We start from the raw sequence: 19699 nt of genomic DNA, 5'->3' as shown, positions 1-19699 counted from the left end.
TCATTCAGAACTTTTTCTTACCGTGGAAACTGATGTATTGATCTAACAGCTGATGTGGGTTTACATATATAAAAAACCCAGATCCTATAGCAGTGGAAAAACTACAGATTGAACACTGGATTATTCCTATTTGAATCAAGTCACATTTTACATCACTATGCAAACGTTACCCACTGCTCTTACATGGTGACATATGAAATAGATATGCTAGTGCTACAGCCAGACCAAGGATGACACACTCAAATACCTACCCTTGCCTTGCTGGCACAGTGCATAAGCCATAACCTTCACACTAGGCTCCCACCTGCTGCCCCAGAAGTCTTTTCTTGCTCTCTGGTGTACACCATGCTAGAGGCAAGGGTCTGTTCACTCAGCCTTCACTCAACACTACATTCTTTTATGAGCAGAACTAGGACCACCACTGGTTCGAACACACGCTAGCAGCACACTTGGAGCCAGGTCAGGGATCTATATTACGCTTCCATGCATACTGCACATTTCATTTCAGTCTCCTCTTCTAAAGGCTTGGCTGTTAAGGTTGGTGATAACATCACTGGACTCGATTCACCACAGTTCCACTTTTTTGTCCAAAGATTTTATAGTTAACTGAATGCAAGGTCTGCAAACCTTTCAATTACATTCTTACATCTTTGCCTGCAAGTCATCTCGCAGTTCTTGCTAGGAGGTTTCCAGATGTTAGTTTAACTCTTACAATTTAAAGCTGTTTCAGGTTTTGTTTTGTTGTCTGTTATAAAGACTCCAACTCTTGTTCTAATCCCCCTCAGCCTTTTTTGAATTGCAGGAACATCTCCAATGTTTCCATGAGGGAAATGCTCATTCTGAACCTTTGTTAAAGGAACTTGCGTAGTGTCAGAGCGAAAAAACACAACAGCCACAGTAAAATATTTTGCTTTCAGTGTAAAGAAGCTACAGCTTATGAAGAACGAATACCTAAATCAGGAGCAAGTGCTGCCTTATATAACCAGGCCGATATTTCCACTATTTCAACTGTACATAGCCGTCTCCATTTAGGCAGACATATGGCTGCAGTGTTCAAAACCAAACCCATTAGTAGTGCTGAACATGGCAAGACTTAAAATTAAACCCACTTCTGTCTTTCTTTGCATATGGAATTATTGCAGACAATTCTTTCAAACATTGTATTCCCCAAATGTGGCTAATTTTGCTAACACAGACTTCTAAATACCCCATGCCCTTTAGAAGAGCTGTGGTTCGTGTTTTGTACTGAAGAAAATAGTTTGGGAATCTAGTCTTTCCTTCATGGGTTCTGTCTTCCTCCTCCTTGTGCAAGATTTGAAATAAAGTATCTCCCAGGATTTTAATTCATTGGAAATGGTAACATGGGCTGTTTTCAATTGGTTACACACACACGTTCCTTTTTTTTTTTTTTTTTTTTTTTAACATATGCTTTACTAAAACTGCCCTTCAATTTTGTTTCCCACAAGCTCCTAAGATTCTTAAGCATTTCAATAATTTTATTTTCAAAGAGTACTATTGCTGCCTATAAAGATTCTGGAGGTTTTATTTTGCCAAAAGATAGAGGGAAAGAGAGGAGTAACTGTGATCATATTCACTTTAAAATGTTCCTTTTCAGAGCCAGATACTATAACAATATCATACACATAAATTATTAGCATTATCAGTGTTTACAGAAGATACTCTGAGTGAAAGATTAAATTTTCCCTCAATCTAAACATGGAACTCTAAACATACACACTTAAATTGAAGAAAAAAGTACGTATTTATTGTGGGACATCAGAAGTCAAACTGCAAGCAAGAAACAATTTTCAAAGATGGTTGATCCCATATTAAATTGCACTGAATTAGAAAACTAATTTGACACTGAGGAAGACCCATTTTACACCTCATCAGACATACTTTTTGACACAATTAACCCATAGCTAAAAATTTTCCTCTAAGTCTGGCGGCCTAGCACTCTCAGTGCTTTATTTAGGCACCTTGGTCATTTAGGATTCTTTTATTAGAATAACTAAAATAAAGTTGTCAGCTCTTCAGGTGATTCCAAGGTGGCATTTATCAGTTGCTGATTCGGGTTTATAGAAAGGTCAAGTTGTCAAGTGTTTTGTAGACTGAAACTTTTCTATTTTCCCTCCTCCCGAAAGGATGAGAGTGAAACTCTGGAGCAGGCTGCCCAGAACGATCAGAGAACAGCAGACTCCAGCAACAGATTCCCCGCTGAAAAGTAGATCAAATAGATCCAAGTGAACAAACTCTTGCATAATAACTTTGAGCCTTTTAATAAACACAGTTGTACATACAGATCTACGTGTATTTCATCCCCTTATCTGACAGAAAAGGAAACTTTTTGGAAAAGCAAACTTTCTTCCCGGTGAGCCACCGGTGCCCTGTTGTACAAAGGAGTTAGTCTGAATAAATATTGGGCAATGCCTGCTAAGAAAAGCATTTATTATTGGATCGTGTTTTGTTCCAGGAAGTCTACAAACTGTTAAGGACCCTGCTATCGTAATGTTGATAGTAGTTACAAATCCACAGTTAGCTCCATATGCTTAATAGACTGTATCTAGGAATGCAATTTCGCCTTAAGCATTAACCCAAAAGAACAAAGAAAAAAACCCCACCCAAACAATTTTTCCGGTATTAATTACACCTACTACAGGGAAGATCATGCTAATGGTGGACTCTTTCTGCATGGACTGGGCTCCTTTTACCCACTGTAAAATAGCAGTCAAATAGAAACAAAAACTGGTGCAGTGTAAAATTTACCATTACATTTGCTGTTAAACATCTCCCAGCTCAGCAGGAGCTATATAATAAGACTGTAGCCTTTGATAAACCGAATGAATGTATTAATTAATTTTGCCTGCCAGCTCACCTTACTCACACATACTGACTCAATATTAAACGGAACGTCAGGTGTTCACCTCTGAAAAGACACGGACATGCTTATTAATTAGCTTTGCTTGCCAACTCCTTTTAATGAGTTGTTGGATTATTGAATAAACCAGCATTTGGCTTTTCAGTAAGGTTACTTTGTACTGAGCCTAACGCTTCATTGCTAGGCTATTACCTAGTCCTTACTCTTGCCAACACATGCCATACATGCTCATGCAGTTCATACTGAACAGAAATTTGTTTGGATTAGGAGATTACTGACATACCAGAGGGTGCCACTGTCCTTTCACTTCCCAACACTTTCTTCTCTAATTTCCCGGAAAGTTCTCTTTATGACACTTCCAACGTACTACAGACTGTGGTATTTTTAAACACGTTTGGCTACTTTAAAGCTATTATTTTTTCCTTTCATTTTATGCTTATAGATTTTGGAGGATTACGTACAATTAGTCCTGTTGGACACCGAATGGGAAAGTAAGACCATTGATGTTCAAGCAGAAAAAGTTCTCACTATAATCTTTGATTGATAAAGAACTCTTACACGTATGTCTCTGTTGACTAGTAGAAACCCTGTCTGTCTGGCTTTGCTTTATACGTTGTACTCAGTACAATTAATTAAGGTTCTATAAATTGCTATTCCAGATTTACTCCTGCTGCTCAAAACCAAAATTACCTTGAGCACTTTTCAATAAGTATAATGAAGCCTGAAGTAGGAAACAGTTGACTTTAAACAAAGATATTTTCAGTAGAAGAGCAAGTGTCTGCTCATATCATTATACCTTATCACCTTCACCTTTTCCTATCAAAAATAGCAACCATGATATTAGTCGTTTGACAACTTTTTTTTTTTTTTTTTTAATAATTACATCTTGCTTTCTTAGAGTAGGTAGATTGTTAAAGTAAGTTAAGGAGTCAAAGCACCAAAATCCACTGATTTTAACAATATTATAAAACTTTATCAGTTAAGATGACTTTGTCATAAACACTGAATGTTAAATTAATAATATCTTTGCTAGAGGGTATTTAAAATTCTTGTGATATGCCCAAAATTCAATATTTAAATTATTTTGCCTAAGGAGGAAACAGAAATTCATCACTGATGTGAGTAAAGTAAGGGTTAAGTCAGGAGATAGAACATAAAAAAACCCAATTCTTGTACATCTGAAATCAGGAACACAAGGAACGAATCCTTCTCATCATTTACAATACTGAACTTCAGCCTGCAACTTTTACACTGAATTATCTTACACAGTGAAAAGTGGCAGAAGTTTTCAAAATTCATGTTTTGCAAAAATGTTCTTCTTGAAAGCCCTTTCAGCAAAGAACAACTTTAACTTTTTTTCAAAGATTCAGAAATAAAACCCGATATAATTATAAATGGTATGACAATCCCTGTATAATTTGGGTTTGGTTTTTTTAAAAGCTAGAAGACAAATCTGAAGATAAATGCTGGTCTTAAAAGTTTCAACTGGAAACTGGTACATACATTTACAGAAGACCATCTAGTTACTCATTCAATACACCTGGCTCAATTGCACCAACTGTATTTAATATCTCAAGTATACCTATTCAGAGTCACGCTGAAGTATTTGTCATTGACAGTCAACATTAAATCTGCTGCCAAGATTTAACACTTAACGCAGTCATAATCAACCAGATGTACAAGTAATATTCAATTGATCCCCACCATCCTGTAGAGCACCCTAAGCAGATAAAGAATATATAGTTCTGCCAAAAGGCCCAAGTTCAAATGGGACCAAGCAGATAAAGAAGATGAACTTGGGTCTTTTGGCAGAACTGTAAGTAGGACAAACGCCCAACACGTGACCTGATTAACACCAGGAAGTACACAACCTTCTCAAAAGACTTTGGGATCAAGAGGTATCTCTTAATAAAAGAGAAACTGCCTGAGGCCACAAGGATGATTTCATAACCAATTCAAAAGTAGAAATCTTTGAGAAAGACCTCCAGGATGCAGCAGAATAGAAAAAATATACAGAGCAAAAAGCAAATAAACAATAAAGGAAATATACATCAGGGGAAAAAAAAAAACAACATATATAGTGAAAGGATGGCAGAAGAAAACAAAGAAATTTGAACAAAGAATGGTTGTGTATGAAATCATGACAAAACAGCACTTTGGCTTTAATTAATTATATCTAGTGTTAGTGTGTGTGTATATATATATATACACACACGCATAATAGTACAAGTTCAGATATGGAAAAGTCCACAAGTAGGAATATTATACTGGCTTTTAAATATGGGGGGAAATATACAGATATTCATAGCAGGGCATACATTTGCACAGCTATATAAGTCTTGCATAGTAAAAAATGCAGGAATAGTTTATCGCTCCTTCCAGTTCTCCGTATCTCACTAAAGATTTCCCAAAATAAATGCTGCTGCCTGCATGTAGGAAGTGAATGGATACCCTACTTTGCCTGCAAGCTTGAACACACTGGAACAGGGGGAGAACTTCAGAAAATCAATTCCCAATTAGTTTTAATTTTTGTACATGCAGTTTAATGTTTTGCTTCATCTTGAAACAATCACATTTGGATAACCAGATTACTTAAATTTATCAGGGCAACAATTCTATCATCATTGACCACTCACATCAACCTACGCAATTATTCAGTAACACAATAAAACATGGATAATTTGTAATACAAATAAACACCTTCTAGAGATTACATATATAAGCAAATTTATTACGTTTGCTACTTATAACCTGCTAGAACGCTGTTTTCTCATGACAGGTGTGTTGAACTGCACACCCATCTGTCCTAACATGCATCGATTTTTCCTAAAAGTTGAGAGCTCATAAGCGAGGATCTGTGACTGGCTTCCTCAGGCTCTGCTCTCCATGCCCTCTTCTGTCCCCAGAAGGCTTGCAGGCCCCTTCTCGTGAAGATCTGACCCTCTTTTTGGAGTAAAACTAAGTAAATTTTCAGAAAGCTCCCGTATATACAAGAATTAATTTTGGACTTCCCCCCTCCCCCCCCTTCATTTCTGCTATGGTAAAAGTGGTGAATGAGATCATTTTATAATATATACCTAGCAAATGGAGAAAAAAAACCAAACACCCTAACTAATGAATTGAATAATATTACACCGCCACATTAGGAATCCCCCTTTTGGAAAGACAGCAACTCCAGCAAATGGAGCTTAAACCTGTTCCCCCAGCAGACAAGATGTACCAGTCAACGGTCGCTTTGCCTGTACCCCTACACATACCCTTGGGAATTTGCTCACATTATAACATCAGCAAGAAGCATAATTTTATTCCAGTCAGCCACCACCCGTCACTTGTTAATCCAATAAGGCTACCACAACAGTGGGCAGTCCCAGGCAGATAAGGCATGCTATCAGTTTTGAACAATGGAATGAACTTTATCAAAATGTTTCAAAATGGAAACAGGCTTAAGTTTATTCCCCTCCTTCTGCCTCCCAAATTCAAATGAAGCTGGCAAAAATTTCTTCTTGAAGATACCATGGTAACCTCATGCAACCGAATCCTTTAAGACATCTAGGGAGACTGAAGAAGTCCCACTAATAAAATTCATTCAGGACTTTTAAGCAACAATTCCAGCTAAACAGCTCAAAATAAAAGTAAGAGAGGAGGAAACTGTCATTAAATCATGACAAAGCAGTGACCCAATCAATCAAGAAATCTAGGGGATTCCAAAATGGGTCCCAGATTCAGGGCATCAATTTTAAACACCTCATTTAAAATTCAGTTTGCTGTCACTACATGAACATGACTGGATAGAGAAGATGACAGGCTTGCAAAAGCGCCCGGTTGATTCTCCGGGGAAGGATGCCAGCAGTTCCCCTCGCACAGCAAACAGCGGCTGTGAGTCGTTAAGAGCACGACTGGCATCAGCCCTGAAGGGACGTTTCACGTCCACAGAGCAAGGTGAGGCATCCCTTGTAGCAGCTGCTGAGCACAGGAAGACTCATAGGAGAGAAAAGCCAAACAGGAGACACATCCAGGAGATGGTATTGATTGCTACTGCACAGCGAGAACCAACATATTTTTCTCCATAATTTTAAGTTTCTAGCTGCAGCAGCGTTCATGTCAGCATCAATACCTTTGGAAAAGTGGGGCAGCAGAAAGCACTGCCAGCATCTCATGGCAAACCATGTCACACCAATATCCTTGTTAAATAGGATTAACATCAGGAACTAAAAATAACGTCTAGGTTTGGGCGGGGGGAAACCCACAACACCACTGATTTCACCTTAAGAGTCTTCGTACGTTGGCAATGCTGAAACAGTTATCATTATAAGAGTTCTTTTTAAATCATTTCAAACTCTCCAGATCTCTTACCATGCACATTCTTCAGGCTTGAAGGCAAAAAACCCTCTGTTCCTCCCAAGACATGTATATAACATTCAACACAAACATTAATATAGGTTTATTCTCAGCTCGTATACAGTGTTTTGGAGCAGTCATGCACACGCATGTTAATGAACTAGGTGTATTCTTTGTCCTCTACTACGAGGTCATTTTAAAACAGCCAATAAGACAATTTGAGCTTTATGACTTCTGCCATCTGATATTTCATATTTAAGCAAATTACTTCAGCTACGCTATATCATTAAACACAAACAATTAGGAACAACTCATTGAAGAAAACAGAACCTATCTTTGCACAGCCAATACACTCACTCAGCTACAACTGTTTTCATTTCTCTGGTAATACAACATACTATTCACATCCATCCTATGATCCAATGTGCACGATGGGCTTGGATGACAGTTAAGGTCTGTAGTTTCAGGTTATGGTTTTTACTTTGTGGGCTGGAGCAGATTAGCTTTCACGTTTATAAGCAGGCGAAGCAGCAGAAGGCGTAATACAATCAACAGAGACTTCCTTGGGAACAAAACCAGAAACATATTTACACCTTTTTCCTTAGCTATCTTATAAATTCTTAGAATTTATTTGTAGAGTCCTTCAGCACCTATAGCTTTGAAGTATCAGTGGCAGACAAGGCCAGCACCAGAAATCAGCAAATTTAACTTCCCAGTGCCAGCTACAGCACTCATGCAACAGCTCACGGAGCGCTGTCCTGCTCCTGCCTGACGCACCCGTAACACCGGCGATCACTAACAAGTTACCTTTATGGTTTCCTTCAGCGTATCATTTCTGAAGTCTGAAAAGCAATTGTTCTGAACAGTTAACCAAGTGTTCTGCAGTGCGTTTCACATCTACTCGGTGTACGTCACTGAACCAGAAGGCAGGGTGAGCCCTGTCAGACTGCCCTTGCACCTGCTCAGCACAACAGCACAAACTCACTGGCCTGAGAAAACAATAGAACAAGGACAAGCCTGAGGACCTCACCGTCATCACATGAGATGCGTACAAAGTCAGCAGGTGAGCACACCTTAACACTTGGATAGTTTTCCAGCTTTACACCATACTTTCTGTAGACAACGGGGTGGCTTTTAAAGTTTTTTGAGGTTCTTCTTTAAGCAAAAGCTAGACAATTTGCACGGTGAAAACAACGGGTTCTGATTCAGCCAGGCTTTTCACTGTTGTTTTACCTTTTTCATCAACTACCAGTCACTAACAACAGTGATTTTCACCAAGACGGTCATCTTCAGGTACTCTAAGGCTAAAAGTCAACTGCAAGACTATAGTTCAAGAAAAGGCATGTATTTGGCTGCAGTACCGCAAGACTACAAACATCAAGTGGGATGACCTCTGCCATCCATGCAAAACCAAGCAACAGTCACAACCCCACTGGCAAAGTCAAATGATGATGCAACCCTGAAGTTCTCTACTACTTCAGGGGGTTTTTAATGAATGAAAAAACACTTCAGGGTGTAATTAAAAAAACAAACAAGTGTGTGTGCGGGAGGAAACCCCACCAGCGGCTCAGAAAGGAATCATCATTCCTTTAAAATTCAGACCTTGTGCCAGGGAAATGGTGGAGGCCAACACACGACTGAAGCGAAGCAAGCACAAGGAAACTCATGGTGCTTCAATTTGCCACCCAGACTTTTGAAACTGCTAGAAAAAAACATGAAAAAAGGACAAGTAGATTTGTTGTTTTGTTTAAACAAAGAATTAACTGACGTGCCTAGAATAAGGCTTATGCTATATGCTAAGATTATAACTTAACAGTTGGCATTGTAATTTTAGAGCCATACCATACATTTGTCTTCCTGCATTAACGCTGACATGATCCTGAACAAATAGTATTCAGCTTATTGCATCTGAGGAGCTATGCCCTCATTTATGAAGTCAAAGTGAAATTCTGCTGCAGTTAATAGGATACTTACTGAATGCATTACGAAAGTTCTCCTCTCTCACGCTTTTGTAACCACTTCAAGGGCAAACTCTCCTTCTCAAGCACACCTGTAAAGAAGTGAGCTATTCCCTATTTTCCCTCACCTACAATGCTAATTAGAAAAAAGAATCATGACAGCTTTTGAACTGCTCTATAAAAGTAGTTGATTTTCCTTCCTATTACTAATTTTTTTCAGTTTTTTGTACCTTAGAGGTCTATGCCTAAACTGCTCTCATACTGAAAAAGATGGTTCCTCTGCGGGAAGTGGTGCGGAGGAGAGATTGACACAAAATGCAAAAGGAATAATCAAAGGAGTAGCACAGCCCGTGGAAGCTGAGGTTTTCAAATCATTTAAGAGAACTGACTCAGCTCACAATCCACACAGGAAAATTGCATCTGCAGTCCCTAAAGAATTTCATTTGAAAGCAAAGAGGAAACAAGGGCTAGTAAATGCTATTGTTACAGAAATAGCAGCTATATACACCCAGCTATTGCTATTACACAACAGAAGCACTCTGCATTTAATATAATCTGTGGTGCATTGCCAAGTTCTGGACTGGCAATAAAGATGGGACATTAAAATGGATTTTTTTACCAGCTCCAAGGCAAGGACAAGGAATGGGATTTGTAATGAGCATTGAGAAAGGAATTTTTTTTCTTTAAAAGTTAAAAAGAAAGTTAAAGTACCACGCTGCAAGCTATGCCAAACTATGTCATATATTATCAGTGAAAATACGTTCTTTATGTCAGAGGCTATTATCAATTTTTCAAGATGTTTGGGGAGGCCTTCTTTGTACTTAACACCTTTCAGGACCTGCAACTACAAGCATATTTTCTAGAACACCTAGATAGATGTGGGAAAAAATTACTGGAAACAGGGTAGAAATAATTTCTAGAGACACTTAGAAGGCAAGTCAGAAACTATGAAAGCAGCACATTAAAAGAAAGCAGTATTGAGGAAATGCAGTTATGTTTGTCTTGGAAGCACATTGACTTGACTGCCAAGAATAGATCTTTGGCTTTATTTTCTGCTCACCTCACCTTTATAAATAACAGGCGTGTCAAACACCATCAACCTTTGACTTCATGGAAAAATGATGGAAACAGTAAATGTGATCAGTTTAGGTTTGAAGGGTAAGTAGCAATTGCAAAAGGGGACAGGAGGCAGGAAATCATTGCTGCACCTGGCACTGTTCTTATCACCAGTCTGTTCATATCAGTTATCATCAGAAGAAAAATGACCAATCATTCAGTCATGCTAATTCCACTTGCAAGGCTACTGAACTTAGATTCGCATATTGAAAGCCACTACCCCGTTTTATCCAAACCCCTTTTTCTCTTTCAACAAACAACATAATCATCTTTCATGAAAAAGTGACAATGCAATATTGAATAAAAGACCATTTAAAAGTTTCAGTTATTGTGAAGAATAGCATTGTCATCATCTGTCCAATCCATGGATGATCCTTATACAGATTTTAGTATTAAGTTTTCCAGTTCCCATGGCTCAGCCGGAAACAGCATTGCTGCTAGCAGTGACAGCAAAAAGGTTGGAAATGGCTAGTAGAGATGCAGGTCATTGCTTTATCTTTCAATTTTAAGGTGGCATTGTAAAGGGAGCATTTTTTGCACCCCTGTACACATCAGCAAAGACAACGGATTAAGAGCTGTGCTCTTACATTTCCTCTAGCAGGGGCAATCACAAAAGAATAAACCCACTGCACGTCAACTGTTTGCTTTCATATAGCACACTGGCAAAAAAAGGCAAAAATCCCCCTTCACTCTCTCCGATACAGTGCAAAGACAAAGCTTAATTTCATCAAGGGCAAACCGGCTACATCGATTGGATTATTCATTTGGTATAATGGACTTTGCTTTCTTCCTGCAGCTTTCTCAAAACAAGAACAAAATGAAGATAAATCAGCTCTCACTCAGGGCTGACACACTATGTATATTTATGGATTTCTAAGCCCTGCAATACAATAGAAGCAAGGTATTCATTACGTGATTTATTTTTTTCTTTTTCCTCTGCAGTACTGTTACTCTTACATAGGCTCCACAGAAAACAGGCGTGCTCTGCAAAGGAAAGGCTGCAACATTGCTCAGCCGCAGCTCCACACTTCTTTCCTCCCTTCAAGTCTTTCTTTGCCGTGACTGATAAAACGTGAGCTTTTCCCTTCCCAGCACAGAAGCCACTTTGATATACGCACATGAAAGCACACACAACAGAATGCCTTTTTGATCTTCCAAGCAAAGGCCTCGCTGTCCTTTTCTGAGGGAGCACCACTAACGTAATCCTACTTCGCATTTTCAACAATTGATGTAACTGCCAGAGTTTATGAAATCTAAAAATTACTTTCCCTATCATTATGTACACTGTTGCTATTATGTTAAAGAACTGGACTCATCTTTTTTCACACAATAAATGAGCTAGTTATGCCAACAAACTCAAACCACTCTTTCTAAGAATGGGATCACGCATTTATCAGCTGCACCGTATAATGGCGACACTTTCCGTCACTTATTATTTTGCAAAAAGGGAATGACATACTGTAATGCATCCTTGTATTTAGATCAAGGAGAAACCTGTGGCACAATACGTTACAGTGAAAGTTAACCTACGATAACCTCTTTGGAAAGGGAAGGACTTACTTAAAGTTGCTGGGCCAGCCTTTCTTTTGACTTAACAACACATTGTAGTTGTAATTGAGTTAATTACAATGAACAAACATTAGACCTGTGCAAAACAGGTGCAAAATCTCACGCCTTTATTATTCTTTCATCTAAATCAGAGGTGCAACAGCAGAATCTATGTGTGCAGCCAGTAAACATGGTACTCATCTATTGAATGTACTGTCTTAAAGGGAAGAGGAATTCAGTTTGCATGGAAATAGCCTCCCTTCTAAAAATGTTGCAACTGCTAAAGTAAGATAATCATTGAAAAGAAGATGTCCTCCTGGGTAACCGCATAAATAAATCAGCACTGGCCTCAGAAAATCTCTGATGCTACCTAATACAACAGGCAGAAGATACTTGCTTTCTTCCTTTCCTAACCTTACTTCGAAGCAATGCTGGTTACACATAGAGAAGCTCTTTGCAAACCATCTAGGATTCTCAAAGGAGCAGATGATCCAGCTTATATCTATTTAAAACCTTCATGGGGAAAATGCATCATGCAATATTTCTCTTGTTTTCTACAAGTAAATGAACAAAGCCGAAGTAAATCAGCAAGTGGCACGACATGCCAAAACCCAGAAACAAAACAAGAATGAAATTGTACTTATCACTTAGAAAAATCTAAGCCATTCATTTGAGATGCTTATGTTTGGGTAACCTTTGGAAGAATGTTTGCTGTTCCATTACATAAACAATGGAAATATTAGATAAGAAAAATAACTGCAGTCGCCAAAAATGCTCCATGCACTCTTCTCAAATCATTAAACATGCAGGTATTATTTTATGGCTATATATCATACCGTGTACAGCAGGAATGTCAAAGGTATAGAACCATTTTGTCTGACCCTTGAGCCTGTGTGGGTCCCGGGAGCGTGACGCAGAAATCCCTGAGCCAGTCCATCTGCATGGCACTGTGCTGATACACCCATCGAAACACAGAAATTTAAGAGCCAACTTCAACCTCGCTAAAGCCAAGTATTACAGCTTTAACAGGCATGTTATATAGGACTTTGAGACAGCACTGTATGCCAAAACAGATCTCCTTGCCTCACATGAGTTATTAACACACAACCATCTTGCCTAGATTTTTTCCATCTGTTCACAATCTTGAAAGACCAACTATGACAATGGTGTTTAATGTGAACTTGGGTCTGACCCAGCATTTCCCCACAGCACAGAGCTGCAAAGAGCCAGATAAACAGTAATTGCTTCAGCTCATTTCTCTGCACTGGGCGAGCAGGGGCAGGAGGAGCCCCGAGTGCCGACGGTGGCCCAGGGCTCACCGCCGTCCTTTCCCGTGCATCCCACTCCGCCGGCGGAGGCATGCCCCCAGAGGCAAAGGCAGTACAAATCCATCTGTGGCACCTGCTAGGGGTCCAGCCACTGCAACAGGCATTTCAAAAAGAAGGAGCATCAGTAACCCCCCTCCCTTCCCACCTGACCAGCCTGCCAGCGGTGGGGTCAGTCACTGCGCGGAGCGCAGCTCCCCAGGAACAGGCAGCGCTGTGGGGCGTGCGGGGCCCGGAGCATGTCAGCAGAGGAAACAAACCTGCACAGAAACACGTCAGGTTATCACACCTTCTTACCAGCTCAACCACACCAGGCTGCGTGAATTCACCACGTGAAATACCAGCTAGAAGTCTGATGGTGGTTTTTTTCCCATTCAAGGTAGGAAGAATGTGTTGAAAATGCAGGGTATCACAAAGCTCCTGCCACCATCAGCTGGGGAAGTCACTTTAGTATTTTCAAGTGAAAGTGGTTTTGCATTAAAAATCCCTTTATTTTTTTCTCTCAGTACATTTGGGTATTACTGATGTTCTTCCCGATTTGTTGCAGGCTACTGGTCTAGGCATATAGTAAGTCTGTGTAACAGCTGGAGAATAAGTATCCCATTGGCTTTGTTTCTTCTGTGGAACTCAGCACACCTAACCTGATTTGAAAACCAGAATTTGAAAAATTCTCTAAGTTTGCTCCAACTGAATTTAACATAAGTTAAATTTAAGGTTAACAAAGCAGGCAGCTGTAGTAAATTCAGCTGTAAATATATATATATATATATATATATATATATGCAGAATTATCCTGACGAAATGAATTCCTCCCCTCTTTCCTGTAACGCTTGACAATACTGAAGGCTTTTTCCATGGGGAAGGCTGTTTTCATTGCTTAAACAAACCCTTCCATATGGAGAAAACATGTACAAGGAAGGACTAGACGTGTATTTGGGAGTTTGGCTCCTGGCCTGGGTGTGCTGACAAATGGGCCTGAACTACAAGTCATGTTTTGACACCACGAATAAGGCCGAGGAATCGGACAGCATGGCAATCTGGAGAGAGGACGAGCGGCTTTCCTCTTACAGTGCTTTTAAGATGCTGCATTGGAGATTTCCGAAGTACTTCAACTCAGCCTCACAACAAAATTCTTAAAATATACTTCAGGAGAGCTGGCAACACAAAAGCTTTTAAAAGAAATCTTTTAAAAAGCTTTTAAAAGAAATCATTTAATGAGTAAAGTAATATTCATCCTAACCTTGAATTTAAAAACAAAAATAAATTAGAAAATCATGGACTTATATATGTAACATTGGATGGTTTATGCATGATTAAGTGTGTTCTTTTAGCAACAGCTAAAATGATGCTATTATAAATTCTTTTATTGCATCATCTGTTTTTGACAGTGCGGTTTTATAGATTTCATTCTCTGGCGATCCATTATTTTCTATTTCTATTTTAAACTTACATTTGTCTGAATCAAATAGCTTTCATTCTTTTCTCAATTTGTTTCTAAAATCTTGACATATCTGTATCTAATTTCACATACAACAACGTAGTGGTACACCTAACAGAAATCCGTATGTACTAGCAAGATTGGCTTCAAAACAGATATTACATTATTAAAGATGTACTTTTATGGAGGCAAGCTTGAGGAATCAAAACTAGTGAGTACTGCAAGCAACTGGTTAATTTTTCTTGTATTCAGTCTTCATCTTTTACCTCATAGTTAAAATTGAAAAGGATTTTTAGATTTTAATAATGGAAAATAAATACACCTACACTGCTGGCTTAATTGATACTCACTCCGTATCTCCTGTATAACAAACACGCTTTCGAAAAGAAAGTAACTTATGATGATTAAAATGTCAACTTCTACACTAGAAATATTATCATTTAACTGCTGATACTTTCTCTCGCCATGAAGCCTTTTTATAGTAACCTAAGAGAACTACAGCTAAAAAGCCCCAAAACTTGCATTTGTCATATTAGAAGTAGGTTCCACTGTTCATGTAATAATATCACATCTGAAATATTCTTGCACTCCACCAGACCATTTCTAGAAACTTAGCCTATCGGGCATCCCCTAAACGCCAACAGAAAAATTTCTCCTATAGTGCTGTAACATTATCTCCAATGCGTAACATCTTTTGGAGCTGCTGTTTCAGGCCTGATCGCACAGATATCGCTGTGGGGAAAGGTTTTTCTATATGTAAGATTAAAAGAAGCATCATTATACACAGCTACGCTTTTCATGCACATTGGAAATTACTGTATCTAAGTATTTTAAGCAAGAGATCATGGAAGCTAATTCACTAACATATTTTTATAAGGAATAAACATTTCTGTAACGTGAAGGGAATGTAGTTGAAAAACTTGCTATAAATCGGTCCATAATACATAAAATTGTAGATAAAATACAATTTGGTATTGAAAGGAGTGGATTCCAGTCTCATTTGGTATTCATCCAACTAACTCATCACATTTTACCAGCTGTCCTTTATAAGGTATCGCTAATGCTCGAGTGGGCCTCAGAGACTCAGATTGCATGGAAAATTATACAACTGTCATCACGGCTCTGCCCAGTGGGGGATTTTGCATTGTTTTGCAAAATGACAGAGAGCTAGAGCTTGCTTAGTTTCTGTATTACTAGAATAATGAAAGTGAAACTAATCTGAATAAAAATATTTTTAAAGAAATTTCAAGGAGAAACATACTTGTATTTTTTCATATAAAGTATTTCCATAGATTTTGGGGAGGTTCTTTTTATGAGCACTTAAATAGTAGCTTTTCATTATAATATAATCACTTTAGTGCAGGAAATCCCTTCGGCATAACTGAGAGCTGGGATCCACACTGCATCTATAGCTAGAAAAGCAATCAAAGAAAATTTAAAGAACAGACTGAAGCCTTGTAATCCATGATAAAATTATGAATTCATTCAGCATGCAAATATTATTCTACTCAACATTCAGCAGACTTGTAAAGCTCCACACTGAATTAATACATGAGTTCAGAAAGCACTGGTAAGCGTATCTTCACAACAGCGTAAATAACATTTGAGTTATGCATAAAATGTCTTACCTTGAGAAGTTCAAGGCCTTTAAAACAGCTTCAAAAAGGCACTTTTAGTGTAAGTGATTGATTCTACCAGTCCATAGGTGGTATATCAAATATTAACATGGGAAGGAAATGAATTGCTGAGCTAATTGCTACTTCTTATTTTCTAAATATTGGGTAAGCCAGTGAGTGCAGAGTAGACCACATTTTAACAAATTATAATGTTCCTGCCTGTTACACTAAGTACTTAAGCCATACCCCACAAAATGACAAAGACTTTATGAAAATAAATTCTGTAAGAGCTTACAAGCCTGGGAAGAACCAAATTCTACAGTCAAGACCTTTTTGCCATTTCATTCGTATTCACTGGAAGCTCTTGCTGAGCTAGAGTACATCTGGTTTATTGAAAGTAGTGCCCTGCAGTAATGGTTATTCTGTTGTTCCTCATAGAACTGTTTAAAATGTGCAGCACTACAAACTGTAAAAAATAATGGAAGTTCAGTAACCAAGCTTCACCAAAAAACATGCAGGTTGGACAAGTGATTCTGGCATAATGGCACGTTATGGGATTTCACAAAGATTTTCCATGGGGGATCCATAGTTCGTTGCAAATAACAAAAGATAAAACTCTATGGGAGCCTCTACTATGTATGTCAATAATTTATTTGTAAACCATGTCTACTTGACATTAAAATTCCATTTCCATCGTAGAAACTATCATTTCTTTCCTCTAAGAATAGTCATATCTGCAAGAATATCCTCTTCACTGTATTTTAACTCTATTTACTGTGCTTGGATAGAAGAAAAGCAATGGCTAAGGGCTTATATCTAACCATATGCTTACATTTGACATAAACCTTTGAAGTTTTTCTAGTGAATTGTTATGGATAATTTCTCTCAAATGAAAATTTCTGAGTTTGACATGACATATTTCAGAGAGATTCCCTCTTAAAATTACTTTTCCAAGCAAAACAATTAAAAATTACATGAAGACTTAGTGTGACTGGGAATTCCTATTATGTGATCTAATTTAAAATTAAAAGCCAGCAGTCTCTTCATGATTCCAAGGCTATGCTGATTGCCATTTGAAGCTGGAAATGTTTTTCCCTAATGCACAAGTGATGAAGTGCACGTAAGGCTTAGAGGAAAGTTACCTTATCGTCAGTATCAGATATAGATTACTGCTGGAGTCAGCATGCCACACTAGTTGGATCCATACGCTCTGTTCCGATATGAGGAATTAAGTTTCCCTGATGTCACAAATTGAACAGATAATAAAATTAACAACTCCTTTGAAGTTCACGTTGACCAGATAACCGCCCGAATGAGTTGGCATAACTTTACTGAAGTCACTGAAGTGATCTTGGCTCACCCAGACTGAGACTTCAGCTTTGACATTCTATAAACTGCTGAGGGACATTTAAGATGCTGAATCTGTAGCGGGATATTTACGAGTTAGTGTTTATTCTGTCATGTAAATACAGAGGTCCTGCACTTCTGGTCTGGAATTCCCCAGATGTGTCAGGGATATGTCAGACTTGCTGCATTTTCTCTGAAGAGTTGATTCTGTCATGTGCAATAGCTATTAGGCCACTCACAAAGGCTGATGGACATCTGGAAGTCCCAGGCAAGTGGCAAAGGTCTCATTTTTCTAAGTCAGCGCTCCTACCGGGAGCAATCTCCAGGTAGGAAAAGAGGTCCTGTCAGAAGGATCAGATATTGGGGTAAGACTAGAAAATGGGAGAGATCTGTTATAAAAATGTTCCATTTGTCACCAGTTATTGTAGAATAGCAGATGGCACACATGAATGCTGAAGCACTGTTGAGGTTGGCTGCTCATTTTAATACAGAATTAGCTTAAAAATCCTTTCCTGAAAAGGTGCTGTTCATAGCTTTATAGTTTATAATGCTTAAACAATACTGAGACTGTATATGATCAAGTGCAGGACCACGAATTTACTTGAAGACCAGGCCTTGACAGCTGCTCCTCTGGGAATCTTCATCTAGTGTAATTTATATCATCACACAACGTGACGCTACAATTGACATGTTTATGATTATACCAGTAATTCAAGACTAGAAATATTACAGACTCCAAGACTGTATAATTTCCAAGAGTGTTAAAATTCCTTGGAGATGAAAATGGAATTCTTCGAATTAAATAGAATGTTACTTGCACTAAAAGAGAAAGAATTGGTGAACAGGAAAATTGAATGAGGAGAGGGAAACATCCCACCATTGTCAGTGTTTTATGGGAAAATATTTGGCATGAGTGTTGAAAACTAGACTAATGACTGATGATCGGGTAGAGAACTCCAAAAACACTCAGAAGAACAGGTATTGAAAGGTTATGATTGGCACTGTTAAACATAAGAAAGTAAGTAGTTTAATTATGCACACAAAAAAAGTTCAACTAATAAAAACATTGATACAGTCACCTATTGGTAACTTATCCAAAACTATCTCTGGTAATACAGTAAGTCCATATTAGTAACTACAATGTTTGTATATTACATATTGATCTACAAAGCAATGTAATATGTATCTCAAAAGGTCATTTTATACTCTCCAGATGTCTAAATACTGAAGCAACTAGCTTCACCTTCTTACCCCATGAGCATATATGATAAAGCCTCTTTATAATGCCATAAAAGAGGTGCTGATTTTTTGGTCTGCCTTTTAAGGAAGAATTAATGCATTTAGCTACTTGAATAAACAGCTCTCCTTTTATTCTCATGCTAGCTTTAGCTATAGCTAGCCTGGTTTTATCTTCTTTCTCTGAAGACTCTTGTTTTATTATTGTTGGGAATAATGGCAACACCATGAGAATTGTGCTCAAGGTCTGAAACAAAACCTCTTTCTTTCATTATCCGGAGAGCGAGAGCGCTTACACAAAGTCCCCTGATTCAGCTGAAGGGCAATATGCTTACCTTCTGTTGGTGATGTCTTCAGACGTCTGCAGAGCCCCTCTGTTTCCCCATATGTCTCTTTAATTTTTACTACTGCTTCTGTTCCTCGAAGTTCCATGAGGGAGCGCAGTTCCTGGAGTGTGCACCCAAATTCTCCTGCATGGTTGGCCTCATTTCTTTGGTTCTTAGAATAAAAATCACTATTTGTCATGTCACCCATTGTTGCTGATTATATTGCTCCACTCGTTACAGTTGATACAATCTTAAAACTGTTTAAAAATTGAAGGAAAGGAATTTTGAATTCCAATCTAAGAAATTAAAAAGAATCCAGCGTGTGTCCGGTGAGCGACGTGGAGGGTGCCTCTGGCGTGCAAGGTGTCCCTGACTCACTAGTGGTCCGCAGAACAGCTGCTTTCAAGGCTGCAGACCAGCTCCGCTCCATTCACCATTTCCCATTATGCTGCACCCAAGCTGTAGAATCTACATGGTCATTTCTTCCTCTGGACCTCTGGGAACAGAGAGAAAGGACTAATTACAAGAGTGAGTGATAACGCTTTACAAAGGTGATCACAAATCTATTCTCTC

General features: G+C 38.5%; 1 protein-coding gene across 16 annotated transcripts in view; it reads right to left on the bottom strand.

Moving 5' to 3' along the window:
• Positions 1–19699, bottom strand: part of ATP2B2 (ATPase plasma membrane Ca2+ transporting 2) — a 434838-nt gene that overhangs the window by 168372 nt on the left and 246767 nt on the right. For all 16 annotated transcript variants that reach the window (XR_013927793.1, XR_013927794.1, XM_080385382.1 and 13 more), the window contains one exon: positions 19136–19620. Coding sequence is in view for 14 of the 16 variants with exons in the window: in XM_080385382.1 (XP_080241508.1) it covers positions 19136–19334 (199 nt within the window). In the remaining 2 variants the exon portion in view is untranslated. The remainder of the gene's footprint in view (positions 1–19135; positions 19621–19699) is intronic.

The sequence above is a fragment of the Falco punctatus genome, assembly GCF_963210335.1.
Source record: "Falco punctatus genome assembly, chromosome: 4".
NCBI lineage: Eukaryota > Metazoa > Chordata > Aves > Falconiformes > Falconidae > Falco > Falco punctatus.
Note: the sequence above shows the minus strand (reverse complement) of the source record. Positions and strands in the feature narration are given on the sequence as shown.